The following is a 24,887-nucleotide window of genomic DNA, read 5'->3' as shown; positions in this document are numbered from 1 at the left end:
AAATTTTAAGTAGTCGCTTTCGCGTCACCGCTCGTAGGTTTGGCACGGGGCTGTCCAGCTCTCGTCATGGTGATTAGGTCGTGTTCTAGTCGTGCTAGGTCAGGTTTATCTTTCCGCTTCATCTAATCAGTTGTTGCTGGGCATGCGTGTTTGGTTCCTCGAGCTCGGAAATTCGCTTCATATTTTTCAGTTGTAAGTTAGCACTGGTCCTGTGTCTTGTGTCTCTCTCGTCCCTGTCTTTTTTCGCGCTACGCCTCCCTTAAACATGTTTTACCAACTGGCCCAGAACACCACTATGCTCAGATTCAGTCATGTTATGAGCTCATATTCACAATTCGCCTCATGTTCTAATCACTTTTCAAATGAGCCACCGCGGTGGCTCAGTGGTTACGGCGCTCGGCTGCTGACCCTAAAGTTCGATCCCAGCCACGGCGATCGAATTTCGATGGAGGCGAAATTTTAGAGGCCCGTGCACTGTGTGATATCCCTGCGCGTTAAGGAACCCCAGGTGGCCGAAATTTTCGAACCCTTCACTACGGCGTCCCTCATAGCATGAGTGTCTTTTGGAAATTAAACCCTAATAAAACCAAACCAAACTTTCTCACATGCACTGCTCCGTGCGTGTCGTGACCACCTTTTCGACCAAACCACATTTTCTCGTATGCCTTAGGTGCTGCTGTGCTATCCGCTGAAGGGAAGCCTTAAAGCTGCCGTGATAAGAATCGCTTAATCTTCTTTTTATTGCGATCGCATTTATGTTGCCATCTTGCGGAAAACCAACCGGTTTCTTCGTAACGAAATCCCCTGATTAGTAGATATTGTCGTGTCATCATCAGCGCCGCCAAATTTCAAAATCTGTGGGCTAGCATGTGCGACTACCTGCCATTATATTATCAAATGAAACTGTATCAACCCCACCCACGCTTTCACCTCAATCCACCTACTAATAATCGTTAATCCTCTCCCTAAACCCCACAAATTTAACTCAGTCCACCCACTGATATCCAGAAATCAACGCTTAGTCCGCTCACTAATCCCCACCAATCCACCTTAATCCATTTTCTGGGTTGGGTCTACTTCCAAATGCTACCACATTTTCTTCTTTAAGAATGTGCTTAAGAAGACCTTAAGTTTTTCTGGCTCTCTTGACGTTCACTGGACGCAAAGGAAAGACCGACATAAATTTTTGATTGCCAGGCAAAAAGAAAATTTTTGATTGAAGTAATGAAGACCGGCGCATAATGCGTGGTAGCCTTCCTACCCGTACTTGCAGTGCTCAGCGACACACTTCTAACATGCCGAATCAGTGGCTATTAGTACTAGTTGTGATAGAGTGACGCACGGCAGTAGATCTGGCTGCATTTCGTGCCGGGTCCAGGGGTAGTAACGATAGATTGGAGAACCAATTATAATGCGCGAGTTGTGCCGTAAACAGTTTTGATCTAGTTTCCTTTTTTAATGCCCTGAACGTTGTCTGCACCTATCGTCCTTTCACAAATTGAGTAGCGATGCGTTTAGGAGCAAACTGAAAGCCAATTTTATGACAGCACTCGCATGAGAACAGCCATTCATAGTTGTCTTCATAACACGGCCACTTTTTTGCAGGTTTTCCTTTGGTTCCCACCGTTAGTTACGCTGTCGCACGCGGCTTGGATCCTGATGCATCAACGATGTGAGCATCAACACTACTTATTATGTATCCTCTTTTCATTACAATTCATGTCAGTTCCTTAAGCATATGCGCCTATCGCATGATTCTGCAAGCTCATGTTATGCCTTTAAAGAATTTCCGTTCTCTTACTTCATTCATCTCAGCAGTGAAACGTTGGTAGTCAAATAAAAGTAGATGACGGGAGGTTAGAGGAATTGTATGAAAACTTGAGCCTGGCAGCTGTCGACATCTGTCATTTGCCCATCAACAGCTATCAATATTAGGAAAATGTCGCAGACATCCTTCGAAAATAACTGGTTCTAAAGCATGTCCCCGCGTTTACAAACCCGTTAGCACACGGGAGCAGCTCGCTACGAGCCCGCGCTCCGTAGTCTTGTTCTGTAAAATAGACGAATACCTTAGGCTCTCCTGAGCAGTCAAGAGCCGCTATTTACAGGTGAGAACTCGCATAAATAGGGATTTAACGAGGAACAAATTCAGTTTATTTTCCTAAATAAATTCGATCATGCGTTAACTTCTCACACCCAGCCCGGCATTCCTCAGTCCCAACCCGGCATTTTTCTACGACACCTATTCTGGTCCGCCAGGAATGGGCCCGATTAGAAATCGCAGTGACATTAAGGCAGCATACACGAAGCCTGCCGCAAATGATTGGCCCGCGTGCAAGCTACGTGTTATTGTGCCAGCAGAATCTAAGTGGAGCGCTTTCCTCGGGCAGTTAGAGAGAGTTAGAGAGAGATGTCTTCACAGAGGTTATATATATTAAAAGGATTTCGCAGCTAAACAGCGCGAGGGTATCTTATTTCTAAGGCCACTCATTCATTTTAGACAGCGGTTAGGAATCAGCGCCACCGGCCCTCGTTATCGCAAGATTGTGGTTCCACGTGTTACCGGAGGGTTTAAGAAGATACATTTTTTTCTGTGCGTTGACGACTCACTGTACTCTAGCCTTGGTACAGTTGTACAATTAGAGCGTGTAGGCGACTAGCAAGTGGCAAACAAAACAAATGCTGCAAAATGAATAATGCAACGTACCACGTTTAAAAAGAGAATGAGAGTTGACCATCATCCTGAATCGTAGTGACATGCAGCACCGCCCTTAAATCAGCTAAACCTGTTGCTAGCTTCTAAGTAGAAAGTGCCGGCAAGCCTTTCACTGGTGTTTATTTCTTTCTTTTTAGGTGCTGGGTGGAGCACGACATCTGGTACACTTATATACTTAGCGTCCCTGTTTGCTTTTCAATATTGGTAAGATGGCTCTTAAAACAACCATTTCTCAAATGTTTTTGGTTTAATGAGAAAACTTCTATGTTATGAAAAATATTAAGCAGTGCATTTTGCTGCTTTCATCTCTCTGAACAAAGAGACAATTTGCTCGTTCAGCTAATCTCCAGTGCTTTACGAATTTAGGCACATGCTTTCTCCATTTAGAATAGAATGCTTCCGAGCTAGTTGGTTCCACTTCTTTGGTGCTGGCCTGCTTGAATGAGTCCACACGGAGAGTAGAGATAGTCGGGAAAGACACACTGATTGATGACTTTCAACTCCAATCAGGACAGCTACAGTGAAGCGGAAACACGTAAGACCTTGACAGACCAGCAGGATACTTATGCATATGACAAAAAAATTATTGGCTTTTCTGACGAAACAAGGTGAATGGAATGCAGAGTCGAGTAAAGACAACCTATGTATATTTTCATTTGGTTAGATCTCTATACTTCACAGCTGAAATCTTCAATCTGTATGTGCTTGTTATCTACGCCGCCTGTGTTCATTAGTTCAAAGTGCTCCCCCCGAATGGTACTCCACATACATTTGTGGCCAAACAGACGCACGGTGAAGTTCAATTTGTTGCTCTAGCGGAACGCAAACAATTGTAATCTGCGTATGCTTCCTTTATGACTGGTATTTATTCGCTCTTTTTCCTTCCTGCTAATAGCGAGCGATTTCTCTTGGGTATCTTTCACTGCCTATACCCCACCCCCACACCCCTTCAACCTTTTCCTTTAGGCGTAAGATCCATCCGAAAGTAATAAATTTGTATTGACTCGCTTAAAATTGAGGAAAGGCGATAACAAAGCATTTTCCTCAAGGTTTTTGACCTTGACTTTGGGAAAATTCCTTAAGATAGCGCACAATTAATCAAAAAGTGCTTAAGTTTGACTCTAGCGGGGCGGGCAAGCCTCAATACGTCAGAGTGCAGCTCTTAGGCACCCGTTCTTGCATTCTGCGTCGTAGTCGTCGACGTCGTCGCCGGCGTAACACGCTACCTGACAGGTGGCTTGACACGGAGTGTGACAAGTTACGTGTTGACAGGCAGTAGCAGAGCAAACCAGGAGTTTGGCTAGCAGCGTAACACGCTGCCTGTCAGCGGTGGCAGGTGACGTGTGACGAGCTGCGCTCAAATTTTGCATAACTAACTGTCGTAATTGTCTGTCAATTTTTGTTTATAACAAGCAACTACACCATGATTTGTGCAATTCTGCTTGCTTCCCGCAGTTAAGCTTTGCGTTCCTGGTGAACATTGTGCGAGTTTTGGTCACGAAGTTACGAGCTGTCGATTCTCCAGACAGTGAGAACATAAGGTAAGCAGAGACATGCACTTAACCTACCCTTGCAAAAATAGTTTTCAAGTGGTTATTAAGTAATTCAGTAACGTGCGTGATTACAACTGTAAGGTTGTTGCTGAAACTGAAAAAAAAGGAGATCAGCATGTTATTGCTGATTCTGAAACAAAAAAAAAAGAAGGAAATGGCTAAACAATCGGTACTTTGTGTTCAACATGTTATTGCTGATTCTGATGAGGCCGTCCTGAAATATTTTTGTGTCACGATGGTCGTCATTCAATGCGTGGTAAAAGTTACTTGCAGACTTAAGCCACGGGAGCTATTACAGCTTAGTAGTGTCTACAGTACACTGCTATTCTCATTCATTTCTCGTTGCGTGCCTTGCTGATCTTTTGGTAATGTTTGACTCTTACCCGCCAGCTTCAATGCATGTATTTTCGTGTCCAGAGGCAACTCTTGCTTCCGTGGCGAATTAACCGACGGCTACGCTCACCCTTATCTCATTTAACAGCATGAGGATCAAATCGCAGCCGCGGCTGTCACGGCGTTCGCTACGGAACCCAGTGGCTGAACCACTAGAAACTGTCCCGGCAAAACGACAGTATACCGTCGCTTGTAAAAGGACGAGGAATAAGTGCGCGACTTTAGAAGATTGATATCGTACGCTGCGCATCGCTCTGTAACCTTTCCCCGCGTGTGTATCGCTTTGAAATGCTTCTTCACTTTTTTCGTGCGTCGGTAAGTTTCAGGACATACATGTAATAGGCAAACCCAACTCCAGCCATATTGGCATCAAGGTTGCACGTATGGGCACCATCACCTAAGAGGCTAGTAATATCCACGTGTGCATGCAAATAACTCAATTAGCAATTGCCCCACCACGCAAAATTAAATAGGACGATGAGAGCAGTAAGTAGAGAACCAACGAAAGCACTGCGCGGTACTGCCACACATTTTCAGACGTGCTATTTAAAGATTTTTTTTTACTCGAACACACATGCACTCACAGATACTTATATTCTCAAGTTGGAAGGCATATATGTGGCCTCGTGATGTTATGACGTTCCAGAATAAACACTCACTGGCTTGAAAGAAGCCCACTGGCTTACGTCAGAAAGCGTTCACGTCACGATACGACGTAAAACAGTATTTTTTAAAGACGCCAAACATGCTGCAAATCCCGGATCAAGTTGCCACTAAAATAAATCTTCTTAAAAGTAAAAAAGAACTCGCGAAATCGGTTCCTGTGGTCTAAATGAGCAAAATGCACTGCCACCTGTTAGCACTACATTCTCTTGAAGGGTAGGCACTCGGACACATAGTGACGTAAAGCTGTCTATCGCATCATATCCGGAGGCTAATGAACACCCCGCCGTGAATCCTCTGCTTAGAAGTTTATATTTTAGTGGGTCATTCATAGCAACTGAAATCTTTTTTCCGAGTTTGCTACCTGCCTTGTTCTGAGCATTGATGTTTCTGATTTAGTTAGCATCCGTTGAATCTGAAACCAGTACAACAGTACGTCTTCCTCGTCGGAACGCCCTCCACACGGCGCTGACTTGGTATCCATCCGGTTATGGTATCCATCTGGATGTCGATGCAGGCGCAGTCACTCTTCCTGAGGCCCTAGGGTTTAAAGATAACAATGGTCATGTAAATAAATCTGCAGTGGAAGTTAGCAAAAAGCGATTGGAGGAATGGTGGCTGAAAAGCAGATGTGGCACAAGGTCAGAATTGTAGGAAACCGTAGGTAAAGATGATGGCGAATCTTAATGAGAATTGCCAACACAGTAAACAAAAAAAAATAGTAAAGAAAGAAAAGCTGAGCATGTTGGCAATTGCCACCACCCCGTTTCAAAGGGGGCGCTTCTATCCATCCATCCATCCGTCCGTCCGTCCGTCCGTCCGTCCGTCCGTCCATCAATCCATCCATCCATCCATCCGTCCGTCCGTCCGTCCGTCCGTCCGTCCGTCCGTCCGTCCGTCCGTCCGTCCGTCCGTCCGTCCATCCATCCATCCATCCATCCATCCATCCATCCATCCATCCATCCATCCATCGACCCACCCACCCACCCACCCATCCATCCATCCATCCATCCATCCAACTGCGTGGCATTTATTTATTACGTTGGCTCCGTAATAGTGAAGGGTCGTTTTCTTCTTACACTGCACTCTGCTGTCTAACCTGCATACCATGTATCGAGAAGAACACTGTGACTTGAAACACTCCATGAATTTGTGGAGGATCAGTCATTGATGTCTCTTGTTACGTGTTATTAGGTATGTGGTACAACTCCTAGCTAGCACCGCAAAGCCTTCCGGGTTACTGCACTTGAATATCAATAGCCACGTTTTTTTTTTTTTTACTGCTAATCGTGCAGTTAACGCACCTGGTTTTTCCACAGAATTTAGGTCCAAGTGACCACCCGCGCTTGTATAATAAATCGACGTCTCGATGCCTTGCTAGCCATTTGTTCCACAATTATTGCAAGTTTAAGCCATGGACTTTTTACGACGAAGGTATAGAGATAAAAACCCCACTTTTTAAGTATCTAAGCCCCCAATGGCTGGTTTCCAGCTGCTTCAGATGGAGTAGGGACTTTGGAACTTAGTTTTTTAGTGTCTTGTTCATCGAGACAAATAAAAAATTCTCAAGACTGGCATTTTCACAACATGGTTAGCCCTCCTCGCGATGCAGGGCTAACTCAATGCAGCCTCACCCACGTATAGTATGTCGCGCCGTAGCTGAATTATTTAATGCTGCACCGCAGCGAGAAAAAGGTCTAACGTCTTGAATCCAGCTGTAGGTTTCTTTTCCTCTGCCACGTGGCGGCTAAACACGAGACCTAGACCCAGATTCTTGGTAACGAGCGCTGACAGTGACGCCGCCATGCTCTTCGGAAAGTCGCTTACTGCTTCGCGCCGTGTCTCTCTTTTTATCAGAAAAGCTGCGAGGGCGACACTAATTCTGTTGCCCTTGCTTGGTCTGCACTACGTGGTTACACCCTTCAGACCGGAGAGGGACCGCATATTTTTGGTCTACGAGGTATTCTCAGCTCTCGTAACTTCACTGCAGGTGAGCATGTCCCCTTTATCTCGTTATCGTTGTAAACGCTATGCATATACAGACATGCGACGGTGAATAAGCACAAGGAGCTTGTCTGTACAAATCACTTGCCATGAACAATGTGGATATATATGGGAGAATAACGGTGCATTTAGACCATTTATGTCTGAGCTGACTTCCTTATACGATTATACGGCGACTGCTGGCCGTCCGCTGTGGTTGTTTCCTTGTGGATACTGAATTAAAAATATTAGAGTTCGGAGATAATGGCGTGCCTAATAAAAAATATGCGTGTTGGGTGATGTACAGTAGGCTACACTTTAGCCTTAAAAGTACCTGAAAGAAACAGGTTCGCATCATCGTATCCCATGCGACAGTCCACGTAAATTTTAAAAAATTAATGTAGTTGTACATTTTAGTCTCGGCTCATATTAAAGGGGCCCTGAAAGGGGCTGTCAATAAAAGTGCTGTATTTCTGGTATATTAAAAGACGCCGTGTATGAATATTCTCCAGCAAGAATTTTTTCATGCGTTTTCTCGGAAAGAAGAACTCTAGTTTGGGCTAGTTGGTTCATGATTCAGGAGGAAAACGGCGCAAAAAAAAAACGTGGACAAAATACAGACAAACACGACAGGACCAGCGCCAGCTCAGGTATCTGTAGTCAAAATTTGAATTTCCTCGCCTTCGCGCCTTTCTTTCTTCTCTCGTCACTTTTTGCACACTCATAGGTCAGCGTTTCGCCGCCGGTCCCACTGCCGACGCGCGCAGAAATTCCCCAAGGGGCGAAGCTTCCTGAGCCACTCTGACATGGCGCTTAATCAGCCACACTGCTGACTGGCCGCGGCTATAGTAAATTCGTGATGACTGAAAGGATCCAACTAATAGTCAACAGGAGCACGCGACGGAGGAGGGCACGACCGTGAAAAAGACTCCGGAAAGGGCTCAAAAACTTTCAAACGCGATTGTGGGTTCTCTGCTGCGTGCAGAAGTGTATTATTTGGCTCAGCTGTCCACGACCCGAGAATTTAGTGATTGAGCTAGTTTATGAACTCTCCTGCGGAGGTGCTTCAGAGCCCCTTTAAGAAAATCGGCGCAACGTCGGCTTAACGCCGACGTTGCGTTGGCACCGCGTGGGCACCGAGGCGGTGTGACGAACGTTCACGTGCATACATTGACATTTAGGTGCGCGCAAAGAAAATTCAGGCAGTCATATGTAACCCGAAAACCCACAGTAGCCCACAGTAGGAGCTTTCAGACATGTGAAAAGTATTTTTAGATGACTTAGGAGAAAAGTAAAAGAATGATAAAATTTCGCCCGGAAGGACTTACTATGCGTAATTTTTTTTTGTTCTTGTTGTTTTCACCCCTTGAGATACGATGCTGTAGGAATTTCAGAATTATCGTCTTGAGGAAGACCGTTGCCATACTTATCAACGAAACTGAGTCCACTGCAGTAACGCACATCAGTAATAAATACGTCCCTGCCCTCGCAGAAGTAGCAAACTTCACCAACCAAGTTCCGTTTTGTACTTGTATAATGAGAATTCTTACCTACCGTCATTTTTCATCTTCATCACATCTAGGGTCTCTGCGTTGCCCTACTCTTTTGTTTCTTCAACGGAGAGGTAAGTGAACACCATGGAGTTTTTATCTATTATCACAATTAATAAAATTAGAGCTTTTTTCGGGAATTAGGGGACGGGAATTCGGGAATTGGGAGAGTGGGGATTTCGGGGACCAGGAATTCGGGACAGGCGCTTTAGTTTTCTTGGAAGCCTCCACGAGGCGCATGATGTGATATATGCTGAAATATCGGCATCAAGGAGATGAAATTGAAAATAGAAACAGGCGTATACAGGTCTACTGTATCGTGGCGGCGAAGGAGCCAACCGGAGACTAGCCGCATATCGGGATTGATATAGGCCGATGGGATACGCTCTTCTAGCAGATGGTGCGAGAGATATTCAAGACTTTGCAGAAATTGCGGAAAACAGGAGGAGTTTCTAGAGCTGAGGTTTAGCGCTGAAAAATCAGGCTATATGATCAGGCTATACAATTACGATTAAACTTCGTTGCCTATGGTTAAGGCGTACAAGTATCTTGGTGTATGTTAAATGATGTTAGAGACTACTTGCGAGATCAAAGGGATGAAATTACAAAGAGAGAGAAAAGAGCCGTGGCTCTCATGTAAAATCGCGCGTTCTCGGGATACAAAAAAAATATAAATTTATTCGGGTAATCTTGAAAGGTATAGTGGTACTAGTCTTGACGTTTGCAAACACTGTAGTATGTTTGGAATATAACACAAATTCGGCACTTCAAATAAAGCTTAGGACAGTCGGTAGGCTTGACTTGGGGGCACTAAGAAACACTACTTATGAAACAGTTTAAGGTGATATTAGGTGGTCAAGATTCGAAGTGCGAGAGGCAAGAAGTAATGTACAGTATGAAGAACGGTTGACGCATTTGAATGAGAAAAGATGGGTGGCAAAAATGTTCAGTATTTATACCGATTAACTGTCGATACTGCATGAAGGCGAATAGTAATATGGTATGACAGCCTTGAGTAAGAATGTACGATTCTCACAGAATACTCACTGGCAAAACAAAATGCTGGATAAGCTGACGTTGAAACTCTATCGGACGGCTAAATGTAAGAGTAAAAGGAAGAACTTTTTTGACAATTACAAAAAGAGTAGTGTGCTGTTCGAGGCCAGGGCTAAGTGCTTGAGGGCTTTTTGTAGCCGGCAAAAATTTGACACAACCCATGACGTTTGCTGTTGCTGCATGCAAGACAGGGAAACGATAGAACATAATGTTTATTCAGTGTGGGCCCCCCAACCCTCAGTCCACGATGCCGCCGCGGGAATCCGTGAAGCACTATGGTTTCGGAGTACCTAGAACATGCTCAATTTTCAAAAAAGTAGACAGAAGTAAGACACGGCTAGAGGAGTGGTGAAGGTCAAGAAAGTAGTTAATAAATGGGATAAAGTTTTGCAGTTAAACCTGACTTCTGAACGCAATAGGAACTAATGGCTAGCTGGAACTTGTGACCACCCCAATACAAAGGGGAGGCTAATAATTATCTATATGTTTATTAGAAAAGAGCTCGCTGACATCAACAAGAAAAAAATTGCGGCAACGCAGCTTTACGGCACTGCTGAGCTTCGTCCCGAATTCCTGGTAATGAGCTTCTCAACATCTGGTATTTTTGCACTTTTGGAAACCATCTCAAGGAAATTTGTCCAGTTTCATCATGTGTGAAACTCTCCAATTCAGTACTTCGCGTTGTCAGCCTATTATTTATTTGAGGTTTTACTAAAGCATCATACTCACTGTCCCGACCACACGAAAAAAAAGCTACATTTGTAATGCGCGGCTCAATTATCAAGGTATCTATTCAGCCGTTATATACCTATTTCATGTTTGACGAAAGCGTTGCTAACTACAAGCCTCCTACAAATTTAGAGTGTAATTAAAACATATTATAGAAAAATAATACGTTATTGTGTATATTCAAAAAGTCTTCGAGTTGTTAAAATATTCATACTTGTAATTTTACGTAGTCGCTTCTTTCACCGCAAGCCACAACACCCTCCCTCCCGATGTGCCTTTAAATCACTAGCATGCATGTGCAAGCAGCCGCAAGCTCTCTTATTTCGGTTTTCCGTCAAACGCACTTACAAGTGTAACAGTGGTGTGAAGGCAACATACTATTAGGGGCCGTGGTTGCTGATGTGAATTCTCAACTAGCTATTACTCTCATTTCTCCAATAGGTTCTGGCAGTCCTTCGGAAAACAATCTCGCAATCTTCATGCATCACAAACCACCGGCGAAGGATGTCTTACGCTAGCTCAAGCATAAGTGTAAGTCGCCTTCGAAAAACACCACAAAATCATTTTGCTGCATCAGTCGCCTGAAAGTGTCCTTAATGCGCTTAAAGATAGTACCTGTTTATTAATGTGCGCCTGTCCAAATGTACAGTGGAAACCAGGGCTTGGTTCCGTTTTACTTTCTAGCACACCTGGACAAGAAACGCTCTCCTTCAGCGCAGACCTCCATACATAAGCAAGCAGGCAGCCAGCATGCTTACCTGTTCTGAAATACACTTTCTTTTTTACTTTGCGCTGCCAAACATCACTAGTAATTTCGAGTGGTTCTGTGTGGAGTAAATACTGCAGCCTCTTCATTTCACGGTCGTACATTTCTTTCGCAATGATCGCGTTAAAGCGGAATCTTTTTTTGGAGCTATATTTCGTTAGAACACTCCTACGGCCAAGACACAAGCAGGCGCTTTTAAGCTATCTGTTTACTTCACAAGCACATTCGCCCTTTAATTCTTGCACACCGCATTACTTGCTGCGGAAGGCTAGTGACGGAAGGGGCATATGTGGAAATCTAATCAGCTCCATACAGCTCCATATCAGCTCCATATCAGCTCATTTGCTTAGAGAATGCGAATTGGAAGTCAGTGCGAGTTTTGCACAGTCATCCGGCTCCCGTTCTAACTCCATGCACTACATGTGCAGAACTTTTCGCTTTAAAATTTATAACTAATTTATGCGGTCATCTGTCAGCCTTCACAGAAGACGTATTTTGTATTTTAGGCTTGCTAACAAGTATACGAACAGTCATGGATAACTGTATTTCGCTGATCACTGAAATATATGCGAATGTGTTCTTCTTAGACATGATACATTTAAGTATGGAAATTTATACTGTCTTGCTTTTGTCGAATTGAAAACATTTGCATGTCTATAACAAGGTTGGAAATAAATTTTCTACTCTCAAATTTGCTGAAAACGCTGTCATTTTGAGCATTTTGTGAGCTATTTTTCGCAACTATATTGTAGAAATTATTGTGCAGACCTAATCAGGGCATTACGTCAGTGTTACACTGCATTCTAATACCTTTCTCCACCATAGATACATCTCGTGTATCTACAGCAGATCAGCTTTTTTGTTAATTATCAATCCAGTTAGCGCCTTTATTGTTTACAGCGTGCACCGATGCGGCCGAAACCCTCCGTATTCCTCTGCTGTGGCAACTACGGCTTGCCTCGTAGCCCAAGCGCATCTTAGCAATATTAAAACCGCTACACGTGCTTGCTGAAATCGTAATTATGAAAAACTTAAGGTCACACACTGAAGCCGCTCTTCATATAAGTTTGTTCGATAGACCTAAGTCACGTTTCACTTCGCAGCGTGTATTTAGTAGTAGCTGCTGAAACATGGCTTTGCTTAGTGCACCTCAAACCATGCGCACCTGGAAAATAACGTTATTTTGGCTGCATGCGCTATGAATAAAACACATAGCTGGTTGGGTGGCGCTTAGCTGACGACCACTTTAGGAAATGTGTCTATAAGGACGAAAATATCGGTTGAGGCTTGTGGAGCCCTGCCCTCGCTGCGTTTCGTTAGCCGTGGGCAAGGTAACAAAACTCTAACGTATCGCGAAGAGGTTCGGCACTTTGGTTTTTCTCATTGAATATGCTGGTTCAGTAATTGAAAAAATTTAACAGGCATGAGCTTTATATCTCACAAATGGTCTGGTTTTGTTTGAATGGGATTAAACGCACCAAAGTGACTTGTGCTATGATGGACGCAGGAAGAGGAGGTGCCCGGAAACTTTCTACTACCTGGGGTTCTTTAACGTGCGCTGACAAAGTACAGTACACGGGCCTCTAAAATTTTGCCTCAATCGAAATCCATCCGCTGCGGGCAGGATCGAACCTGCGTCTTTTGGTTCAGCAGCCGAGCACCATAACTGCTGAGCCACCGCGGCGGCCCTAACGAAGACGTAGCCACATTAGCTTATGCCAGGGCCTTGTTATTTACCAGTGCGCCAAAGCGAGATATAGTTGCGGGCAGCCCATTTTTTTGCAGCTGCGTATTCAGGCGTAAATTTCAAGCATAGCGATAAAAGCAGAGCAAAATGCTGGAAAGCATGCCTGTGTTCTTGATTAAACGCGCCGCGGCAGGCGCTTTTATCAGAAATCAAGACGTTGTGATTAATATATAGTCATACATTTACTTACTTTCGTGCTGTCTGCGCGTGTGCATGTGTGCGTGGCTCTCGGATCGAGATAAGGCGATGTCTTCTGCACGCAAAACAAATGAGCTAAGGATGGCCAGCAGTGTCCTTCACGCAGTGCATGCATGCATGCAGGCCTAAAGGAACACAGAACACAATTCCCTCCAACTATTACTAGCTCAAGACTGATTATCTGGCTAGTTCTAGGTGCATTAACGCGTTTTCCAGCAGCCGAGAATTTCTTTATGCCTCAGAAAGGTTCATTTCAAATTTTCTCCCCCACACGAGTCACGACTCATGGCCTCTACACATAAAATGAGCGGTTGCCCCCGCTTTGAAGCGAATCACAATGCAGCCCAGCCTTTGGGATCTGTTCCGTAAAATATGCCCCTTAACACACTCAGTTTTCTTGTGAAATGTGCCGGTGATGACAATTGTACTTTAATCTTTCGCCCGTTATAGCTCATAAATGCTCCATTTTTAATGACAGCAGCGTCCTTGTTTTTAGAATGCCGTAATTTATTGGTACAGTCTAACTTGAATTTATCCTCAGTGTACCCTTAATGCAAACTCTTTATTCAACGTGTTTTATCTTTTGCACTGGCGGTACCGCAGATTCCGTCACTGATTCGCTCTTTCCCATGCAGTTTCTGTCAAGACGTGCATCTGACGGCAGGAAACTGCCTGTGTCGCCTACTCCTGTTCAGCAATCACTGCTATGAACCAAACAAAAGGCGACAGCATCACCTCGTCATTTCAAGGGCCCAATCAGCGTTTCATCGGAGCTTGGACGAGAGCGAGGAGGCGGTGCTTCACTACGAGCTTTAGCTCTTGGAGGCAGTTGGCCGTGTGGGTAGCGTGCTTCGTGGAAGATGCCATTAAGCTCTGCAGCGAAGCAGTTAACAGGAGGACGCTTGTGATTCGTCAAATATAGTGCGCCACGCTACATTTTAGAACACGCGCCGTGTGTCGAGCAGCATAATTCTGCTCCGCTCCTTCACCTTCAGCGGTGGTTTTTACAAAACAACGACGAAGGATTAAAGGAAGCGGTCTAACCTGCGTGAAACACTTCCCAAAGAAAGCACGTGTGAAACCGCATCACTCCTGAATCATCTCTAATACGTTTCTGCAGCCAGCGAATGACATGCCACGCGCGGAAAAAGACTGCCTGCTTCGTGGTCGCTACTAGGAAGAATTAAGCATCGTTGTTTTAAGTGGAAACGCCGGTAACGCGAAAACAAAAGCGCCATAATAAAATCCACTCAAAAACATTTCTGGCATTCCTCCTTCGCAGCTGCATCAATACTTGGCCGCTATTTCATGCTATCCACATAAGTGTTTTAATATTGTGCAGGTGCGTCCACGTACATAATTTAGTTTGGGCAGAGTAATGTTGCCCAGCCCGCAACGCAAAATGTCCATGTGCAGACAGATATGTTTTGTACACAAGAGAATCAGGCAGAAAAGTGACGCATTTCAGTGTGACACATTTGAGCCGTTAAAAGCTCACGCCCACCAAGAGATAGGAATCCGAACAGGGTGGGAAAACCCAACCGACAGCGAACAGTAACAATGAGTATAGTGCACGAAGAAAGCATTGGAAAAGCATACCGGCTTTTACAGAAGCTCTTGAATAGAAAGTTGTAAGAAAATAGCCGTCGCAGAATTTTAAGGCCTCTATGGGGTAGTGCGACCACCCGGAAGCTGCTTGAAGCCATCTAGAAGCTATGGGTAACACAGTTCTTGATACTAAATAATGTTTTATGCGAACACTGCTGCAGTAGTGAGGAAACAAACTGCTAGCACTTGAAAGTAGTTCACCAAACCACTGACCGTGTCAACTGTGGGAACCTTCAGGCATACCAAAGCAACAGCGGTGAAGGTGCGCTAATTAAAAAGGAAACGAAACTCTAAATACGGGTAAGGCTCTGGATATTACGATGACCCTGTCGCCGTCCTGAGCACTTACGCCAGAAGCGACAAGCTTATCACACATACAGGTGTGATATCACCAATTAAACTTATCATCAGACTGTTGTTAAAATCAGAGCAAGAGGTCTTGTTCCTATCAGCCGCGTCAGAGAAATGTAAGTTAATTGATATGTGTACAGAGAGCAAAGTCCCCACAACTTTCAGGAAAGTGTGTGCCCAGTTCGTGGAAAAAAGAAACTGTAATCAGGAGCTTTTATTCTCCTTCTTAAGTTCACGTCAGTACTTTGCCAAGCAAATATATTGCGGTGAAGTTGCCGCAGCCACGCACAACAAAAGAACAAAACGAGAAAAGTATCAAAATCGTGCTTCAAATTTGTTATGCAGAACTTGATCGCTATAATGTCGAAGAAAAATATTTCTGAACTCTTGCAAAGACCCTCTTCGACGTCCCGCACAGCACAGTTGGGAGGCTGAAAGAAGCCAAGCACTACAGTACGCGGAAAAAATAGTTCTAAGGCATTCCTTGCGTCTCCACGCTCAGACTTGTGTACACAACACTTTCGTATATTCCAACTAGATCTAGGTACTATATTCAAGAGACTGACAAGTTCCTTCAAGATTTTAGGGATCTGATTTCTGCCAGCAGGCATTCTGGAAGAAAAGTTTGATGCGACCTTGGCTAGCTTCCTTCAAAACTTTGTGTCATGCGAGCTACCCAGCCGCACAAGAAAAGGCCAAGAATTAACACAAACACACTATAAAAACACATTCAAATGAATACATTCAAATGAATAAATTCAAAGGAATACATTCAAATGTATTCGTCAAAACAAGGTTCAATGTTTAATAAGAACGCGCGTTAGGCGTCAAATGTCTAAACTACTTCTTTCTTCAGGCCTGTACATCATCTAAGTAGGGTATATACAATATATCACAATATGCACAGAAAAAATGGCTGAGGCTTAACTTGGTTAAGCCTGCAGAATGCGAAGCATCATCGTGTCGCGTAATTTGGAGGCGCACAACCACAGCGACGGCGCGAGGTGGGCCCCCGTTTCTCCACTGTCGTGACGTCATCGTGTCACGTGGTGTGACGTCATGTATCACGTGATTTGGAGGCGCACAACCACAGCGACGGCGCGAGGTGGGCCCCCGTTTCTCTACTGTCGTGACGTAATCGTGTCACGTGGTGTGACGTCATGTATCACGTGATTTGGAGGCGCATAACCACGGTGAAGGGCTAAGTGGTAGCTAAAGTAGTATGCTTCGCATAAAACTGCTCTTTACAGCATTCGTTCAAAGCTTCTTTAATTTCGAAAACAATCACATCTCTGCCTACAAACACGCCCGCGGTTCAAGCCGCGTAGAGCGTGAAGCCTTGTCTCTTACACTGCGTGTCCATCCTCTCCAGCCAGTTAATTCTACGCGGAGCGCGCGCAGTTCGTTTATTGCACCCTAGGAAGTATCGTTGCCGCGAAAGATGGCCGTGCCTCGCACGTGGCGGCCCCTGAAGCAGTAGGCAGCCATCGCCAGCGTCACCCCGACCACCACGCTGAACAGGAAGACCACCAGCGGGCGCCAGCACAGCGGGGAACGCACGAGCGCCAGCACTTCTGCGCGCATTCTCTCGGCGTTCTGGTTGTTCCTGCTCCTCCTCCGAAAGCCGACAGTGACGGCATCGCCATCCCCTGCTTCACGGCTGGCCCGCGTGTCTTGCAGCGGTGGCGCCGCAGTGGTCTGTGAAGTGAAATATGGTGCACTATAGTGATGATCACTTCACAGCCTGCAGGCTACCTTCGCTAACCTGCCAACTATGCTGACGTTTCCTTAATATTTTTTTTTGCGCTACTGGCATACCATCATCCGAAGTTCATAGTACTATATAGTAAATTTCAGGTCCTCTTTCTTCCTTGTACCAGGGGTGCCCCGCCAGAGGCGGTTTGTTCAACTGGAATACTGAAGCTTTTGTTCGCACCAGGGTTGTCCCGTCGGAGACGGTCTTACGACGAGTTAAGATGCAGGGATAAAGGAAGTACTAGCAGTTTTATATACAGATATTTACACCGCATACAAGTTTAGACACTAGCTTCATATTAAGCAGCAAAAAGAGAAAACAACGAAAGGTGGAACTGGCTAACAATAGGGGAGGCCCCTACTCGGCATAGCCGAAGATGCATTACATTTGACCTTAGCCCAGAACCACCTTTTGCCGTTTTCTCTTTTTGCTGCTTAATATGTCGCTAGTGCCTAAACTTGTATGCGATGTGAATAACTGTAAATAAAACTGCAAGTACTTCCTTTATCCCTGCATCGTAACTCATCGCAAGACCGTCTCCGAAGGGGCACCCCTGGTGCGAACAAAAGCTTCAGTCTTCCAAGTCAACAAACTGTCACTGGCGGAGCACCCCTGGTGCAAGGAAGGAAGAGAACCTGAACTCTACTTATATCCAAAAGCGAATTCGAGAAACACAGCTGCAAAAAAAAAAGTTCTTTCCTCTAAATCTTCAAGCTAGGACTCGTTCATTTTTCATGATGCGTCAGTGGGCTTGCATACCACCGACACAAAAGTGCAGAGTCATGACGATATTCAAACCAGCGTAAAGGGAGTGAAAATACACGTCCTAGAAGAGAACCTTTTTTCTAGCCGACTGAGATTCCCCGGCGAACTTTCTTCATGATTCAGTGGTTTTCTTCATTAGTGAGAGAAATTTAAAATGAATCCCCTCAGGTATGAAAGGTACATTCATTCGGAAGCATGACTGGTGTATTCTCTTAGCAGTGATAATTAACCCAGTTCAATGGCTTCTTTGCTCCGATATCCAGAAAGGCAACGGTAATTGTGTCGCGATTAGCACGGCAAATAGCGGCCCTCACTCAAAGCTGCAAATGTGCTATGCAAAGCACAACTCAGCATCAGGAAAGCCGTAATCCACTTTGGCACCTCAGTGATCCCTACAGCGACGGACTTACGTGCAAATCGCTGCTGTACAGCACAGGCTGGACGACCCGCTGAGACGGGCCAGTATGGCGACGCGCTACAGCGGGGATTTCAGCAGCCGAGGTGCCTTCGCTGTGTGTCGCCTCTTGGCGCGGTTGTGTCGCCTCTTCGCGCGGTTCCGGGGAGGATGGGGTGGGATCCATTGAAGATGACCTGCTGCGGGCGTTGATGCCAGTCAAACAGGTCGACGCTCTTCTTCCTCCTCCTCTCTTCTCTTTTAGGCTATTTGTGCCACATCCGCGTTCAAACGTTTACGGCAGGACTCTTCTTTATGTAAAAGTGATCTCGTGCAAGCATAACCCTGATCAACGAACGCAAAACCTGCTGATCCTTACGTCGCACTCGCTGAAAATTAAAATGACGGATTGCTGGTGCACATAGCGACAGTACTTCATACCTTTCGTGTATTAACAACCGAGCAGCGAAATAATATTATGAAGTTACATGCTAATGCATACCAATAATAATGTATAATATAGGTAGCCACAGTATACCTGAGCGGGCTCTGGTTGTCCGTCATCACCTTTATGAGGTCATTCTCCCAGGCCGTCGTGAATCATACGTCTTAATACTTCCTTAATAGTACAAAGTCGCCTCGAAAAGCATGTTCATGACTTTAATAGCCTCAGCACAACGTCGTGGTACAGAGGAGCATGCAGTTGTAGTTCGGCGACGTAGTCATTACACCGCTTCACCAGCGAACATCTCGTTCCCACTGCGCGCCTCATGTCCTGAGTTTCGGTTTTATATAAAAAAGCATGAAATTTTTTATGCTACAAGCGTTTATTTTGACTTTTTCTTCGTTTCAAAAGTTTATGTATGCATCGTCTTGTCTTGCCTACGAGCCCGCCATTAGCTCTAACCGCCAGAGTGCGCAAATTTAAAATATAACATGCAAATCTTAATTACCAACCCACTCAGTACGATTTCATAAATAAGTGTTGTGAACTACAGCTTAATGTAATTTTGTAGGCATTTTTGTTTTTCAATTTTTAAAGAATCGGTATGAAAGTAACAGATTAGATAACACAGACAAAAGCAATTTATAGCATTCGGTAAGCGCTGCTTTAATCTCGAAACCTGACGCAACTACGTCTGTAATCGTCAGCAGATGTGAGCACACAACACAGGTCTTGCGCACCCCCGTCAACACAATGGACGGACAGCGCGCGCTGGGCACTTATTGCGTCCTAGGAGGTGGCGTTGCCGCGAAACGTCGTCTTGCCTCCTGCGCGAACAACCTTCAACCAGTAGGCCGCCATCACCATACCGACCCCGACCACCAGGGTGAAGAAGAAGACCTTCAGAGGGTGCCACCACAGCGGGGAACGAACGAGAGCCAGCATTTCTGCGCGCATGCGCTCGGCGTTGTGGTTGCTCCTGCGCCGCCTTCGAAAGCCGACTGTCACGGCTCCGCCGTCACCTGCTCCGTGGCTGGCCGACGAGTCCTGCAGCGGTGGTGCCGCCGACGCCTGGGGGTGGAGAAGAAGGCTTGCGGATCATGGTCATTGCACAGACCTAACTACAGTGACTTGGAGCTGAGCTGCTGCCACCTTATAAAGCGTGCACTACCCCTACATCCTTCACTCGAAATGTTCCTTTTAGTGAACAATTCTCTACCAGGCATTGTGTTTTGTTAAAACAGCTGAGTTTACTATTTCCGAATGCTGCATTTGATTCGTTGATGGCTGTAGGCCTATTCGAACGCACGACCGATGTGTACCCCTAGTGAAGGAATCTTACCCATGGACTGGGTAAGATTTGAAGCTCGTCAATATTTCCAGATAGGAACACTTTGCTGTGGTTGCTCCCGTCACGCAGGTGTCCCTCACAAAATCACGAACAAGCAACATAACGCAGCACAAAAACTAAAGCTTTATCCTTTGCAGCTGTCAGGCTACTACACCGGCGGACTTACGCGCAGATCGTTGGTGTGCAGCACAGGCTGGACGACCGGCTGAGGCATTGCCGTCTGGCGGCTCGCAGTAGCCGGGGCATCAGCAGCCGATACACAGCCTCTGGGCCCCGCCTCTTTAATGGATGGCTGCTGGGAGGAAGTCGCAGAATCCATTGTAGGTGACCTCCAGTAGGCCTCGAAGTGTGGTCGATGTTCTTCTTCTTTCTCCTCTCTTCGATCCAGCCCTCTTAACTGCGTGTGGGCGTTGAAAAAACGGCAGCGGAATTTTTTTGTGTGCAAATGGTATGCCCTGGTCCTCTCTACCTTCTACATTACACCAGAATCCTTTTTATCAGGATTTATGTGTTTTTATTTATTTATTTATTTATTTATTTATTTATTTATTTATTTATTTATTTATTTATTTATTTATTTATTTATTTATTTATTTATTTATTTATTTGAAATACCTTACAGGCCCATTGGGCATTGTGTAAAAGGGGCGAAAAAAATATAATACAGTGCGTTAATAACCAAAGGAAACAAAATAGAAACATATAGTCATGATAAACAATATATCAACAAATTAGTACAGAAGAAGAAACGACGCGGAAATAACAACAGGAAAAGGGGAAAAAAAAGAATACGCAGCACAAAATAAAGCACTACAATAAAGGATAATGTGCTCACCGAACGTGGGAACAATGAGTAAAATAGCGCGATGACGGCAAACACGGAAACATGGCAGACAAACATAAATAAGAAGACATCCGAATGGTACGAGTGTAGCAGCGAAGCAAAGAACAAAAAATCAGAAAAAAAATAAAATATTTGAACGTAGGCGTGCTAATTGACTGTTTCAGTGAAATATGTGATGAGTTGAGAATGGAAAGATTCTAGATTAGATGCGGAAGCGATGTTGTCTGGCAGATCATTCCATAATCTGATGGCTCGTGGTAGTGCAGATGAATTAAAAGCCAATGTGTCACCATATATTCTTGCAAAACTAAACTGATTATACAATCTTTTCGACGTGCGGGATGAGACACCGAGTTGAAATGAACTAGTTCTATTGAAGTGCGCATATTTGTGAAATAGTGTTAGCAGAGCGATGTCACGGCGCGTGCTTAATGATTGTAGAGAAAGATCTGTTTTAATCTGAGTGACGCTTGAACAGTAGTTATAGTTTCGTGAAATGAATCGTGCTGCCCTGTTTTGGATAGATTCTAACGCGATGATCATGTTCTTATGATAGGGACACCATATGGGAGAAGCAAATTCAAGTTGTGGACGGACAAAAGTGAGGTATGCTAGTTTTCGAATATTAGATGGTGAATTTCGGAGATTACGGCGTAGGTATCCTAATGACTTCGAGGCGACGGCACATATGGATGAGATATGGAATGACCATGAAAGATCTGAAGAAAGGTTAACGCCAAGGTATTTGTAATGTGATACTTGAGAGAGTAGATCATTTTGAATACGGTATGCATAGCTAGATTTGTTATTTTTACGGGTGAAAGAGATGACTTTGCACTTTGATACATTAAGAGTCATTAACCATGAGTTGCACCAGTCGTTAATAGTAAGGAGGTCTGATTGGAGCGCCAGGTGGTAATTAGTAGATCTAATAGGGCGATAAATGATGCAATCATCCGCAAAAATTCGCATACTGGAAGTTATATTATTAGGTAAATCATTGATATAAATAAGAAATAATAAAGGACCAAGCACACTGCCCTGCGGTACACCGGAGTTAACCGGGGAAAGGTTAGAGGACAGATTATTAACAAATACAAACTGTTGGCGATGCGAGAGGAAGTTACGAAGCCATGTTAAAGTTAGCGAGTCTAGACTGAGTGATGATAATTTCGAAATCATGCGGCAGTGAGCTACGCGGTCGAGCGCTGTGGCAAAATCAAGGAATATACAATCAGTTTGAAGGTTATCGTTCATATTGAAATGCAAGTCAGTAGTTAGTTCGAATAACTGTGTTTCGCAGGAGTGACCCTTTCTAAACCCGTGTTGATTAGTGAAAAAAAAAGTTATTCTGCTCAAGATGACTGAAAACGTGCGATGAAATTATGTGTTCCAGCATTTTGCAGCAGATGCACGTGAGAGATATAGGACGGTAATTTTCAGCTCAGTTTTTGTTACCAGATTTAAAAATTGGCACTATTTTAGCTATCTTCCAGTCTGAGGGTAGTAGACCTGTAGTTAATGATTGCTGAAAAATATGAAATAAAATTTTGCTTGCAACTGGAACTGTATTTTTTTTTTAATTTTTGAATTAATGCCATCAACACCAGCCGAAGTAGATACCTTAAGAGAATTTATGAGACACGTGATGCCATCTTCAGTTATCTGAATAGGTGTCATGTAGCGGTAATTAAGATCGGGAACTTCCGGAAGGGTAGAATGATCTTCAGAAGAGAACACAGATGAAAAGAAGGTGTTAAATATTGAGGGGCACTCGTTGTCTGGGATGGGGGTGTTGTTACTTTGTAGAGAGATGGAACTATCATCACGCTCAGGGCATACTTGTTTCCAAAACTTTTTGGGGTTAGTTTTCAAAAGGGCTGGAAGATCATGTGAAAAATATTTGTCTTTTGCAGCAGATAAAGCGGAGCAATAGAGTTTTAGTGCGTCACTGTACTTATTCCGCGCAGAAATGGTACAGGCACGCTTAGCATTCCGGTATAGCCGCTTTTTCTTGTTCCTTAGTTGTTTAAGCCTTCTAGTAAACCAGGGATTAGATTTACCTTTAGTTATTTTTATCACAGGGACAAACCGGCTGATCAAATATGAAATCTTATCTCTAAAAAGTATCCAGTTTTCCTCAACGCATCGGTTGTTAATTGAAGGTAGAAATGTGTTGTAAAAGAAGGTTTCTAGTTCTATGTTGATAGCTGTGAAATTAGCCTTATTATAATCGTGAATCTTTTTTGTCACATAGCCCATGAACTGAACCGGGATGTCAATACTAAGCTGAAGTAAATGATGATCGCTGAATCCCTTTAAATGAGTTATTGATCCTATCGTTTCCGGTGCTGTAGTCAATATCAGATCTAGTATGTTAGTGTCGCGTGTAGGTTGGTTTACAACCTGGAACAGGTTGAAATCAAGCGTCAGGTTACAAAATTCTGTGGAAATATGACAAGATGATGATAGTTCAGCCCAGTTGATTAAAGGAAAATTAAAATCTCCGATGAGATAGATGCTATGAGCAGGACATAACTCTGTTGCTTTAGTAATACTGATACGCAGTTCATTAACGAAAGAATGACTAGAATCTGGCGGGCGGTAACAAGCGCCTATCAGAATCCTAGTGGAAGATAGTAGGCAGGCGGCCCAGACAATTTCCAGATTTGAATCGGTATTAATTACGTGTGATGTTATTGTTTTCTTTATGCCTAAAAGGACGCCACCGCCTCTTTTTTCAATGCGATCATGCCTGTATATGTTGTATGAATGTGCACCACGAATGATTTCGTTGTTTGTAATGTTAGGATTCAACCAAGTTTCTGTAAGAATGATGATGTGCGATTCACTATCGTCTAGGAAAGAAGAAAGGAGATCGCGTTTTGGCACTAGGCTTCGGATGTTGGCATATGACAAAGATAGTGATTGATTGTTACGTGCACTCGACTCGTGGGTATCATTCGGACATTTACTATTGTTTAGCTATCTGTTGGACGGCACAACACTGTCTGTAGTGGTGTTATATATGTACGTCTTGGGTCCCATGTGCAGCTTGTCAAAGGATAGTTTGAAAGGCTTGTTCAACGCCTTGGCAAAGTCATAAAGCTTCTTCCTTGCCCGTCTCGTTGTGAGCAAGAAATCTTCGCCGATTGAAAACGAAGTTCCCTTCAGTTTACGTGCGTATGAAAGAATGTGCACTTTATCCTTGAAAAACATCATTTTTGCTACAATTGGCCTCCGCTTAGCATCGTTATATTTCCCTAGTCTGTGAACGCGTCCGAACTGTGTACCGGTTGTTTCGATTCCTAGTTTATCTGAACAAAACTGAATTATTTTTTGTTCAGAAACAGCCCAATCCTCTTCAGGATCGTCTTCCAATCCAAAGAAAAGGAGGTTGCATCGTCGCAAACGATTTTCTGCATCATCGCACCTAGACGTAATGAGCGACAATTGTTCCGACACGCAGCTACGCGCCTGTTCAGATGTGCTGGCTTCACCTGAACGTTGGTTGGCCAAAGATGTTTCCAGCGTCGCGACCCGTTCATTCAAAAGGGTGACTTCGCTTTGTGAGGCCGCCTCCTTTGCTGTTGCAATTTGTGTCTCACTTTCCTCAGTGTCGCGCGCCTCAAGCACAGCCACCCTTTCACTCAAGTGCCTAATTGCGTTCTCTGCGGCTTCCTCCCTCTCTTTGGAACAATTTCAATTCTTCAAGCAATGAAGCTCGACCTTCTTCCAGCTTTCGGGTTGTTTCGAGTAAGGATGCATAACCTTCATCCAGTTTTTGTACTCTTTCTAAGACGAGGGCAAATGCCTCAGATTCAGCCTTTGTCATGGGACCGGGATTAGACTCAACGTCACCCGAAAGCATCAGACGTACCTCAGATAATGACACCCACAAACAACTTGACAGACCAAATAGTCGCTTTGAAACATCAAGAAGCTCTGTTGGGCAAGACACCGCTAATAGGCAGTAATTGCTGCTTCTAATACAAGACGCAGACTTCAGGTAACTAACC

The 24,887-nt window shown here is 44.4% G+C and overlaps 2 protein-coding genes across 2 annotated transcripts in view; one reads left to right on the top strand and one right to left on the bottom strand.

Moving 5' to 3' along the window:
• LOC149343397 (calcitonin gene-related peptide type 1 receptor-like) overlaps positions 1–14,064 on the top strand; it is a 31,588-nt gene extending 17,524 nt beyond the window's left edge. Inside the window, exons 11-17 of the mRNA XM_089546954.1 lie at positions 1,606–1,672; positions 2,854–2,920; positions 4,172–4,257; positions 7,183–7,315; positions 8,891–8,932; positions 11,085–11,174; positions 13,990–14,064. Of these exons, the coding sequence (XP_089403080.1) occupies positions 1,606–1,672; positions 2,854–2,920; positions 4,172–4,257; positions 7,183–7,315; positions 8,891–8,932; positions 11,085–11,174; positions 13,990–14,064 (560 nt within the window). The remainder of the gene's footprint in view (positions 1–1,605; positions 1,673–2,853; positions 2,921–4,171; positions 4,258–7,182; positions 7,316–8,890; positions 8,933–11,084; positions 11,175–13,989) is intronic.
• A 2,665-nt stretch (positions 14,065–16,729) lies between these two features.
• Positions 16,730–20,343, bottom strand: LOC149343396 (uncharacterized). The gene is made up of 3 exons (XM_089546953.1): positions 20,191–20,343; positions 19,514–19,744; positions 16,730–17,011 (listed from the first exon to the last, which is right to left on the bottom strand). The coding sequence occupies exons 1-3, from the start codon at positions 20,341–20,343 to the stop codon at positions 16,730–16,732; spliced, it is 666 nt and encodes a 221-aa protein (XP_089403079.1).
• Between the last annotated feature and the right edge of the window lie 4,544 nt (positions 20,344–24,887).

This window comes from Amblyomma mixtum, chromosome 5 (genome assembly GCF_055824585.1).
Source record: "Amblyomma mixtum isolate Tamu chromosome 5, ASM5582458v1, whole genome shotgun sequence".
Taxonomy (NCBI): Eukaryota; Metazoa; Arthropoda; class Arachnida; order Ixodida; family Ixodidae; genus Amblyomma; species Amblyomma mixtum.
This window is presented reverse-complemented; position numbering and strand designations above follow the sequence as displayed.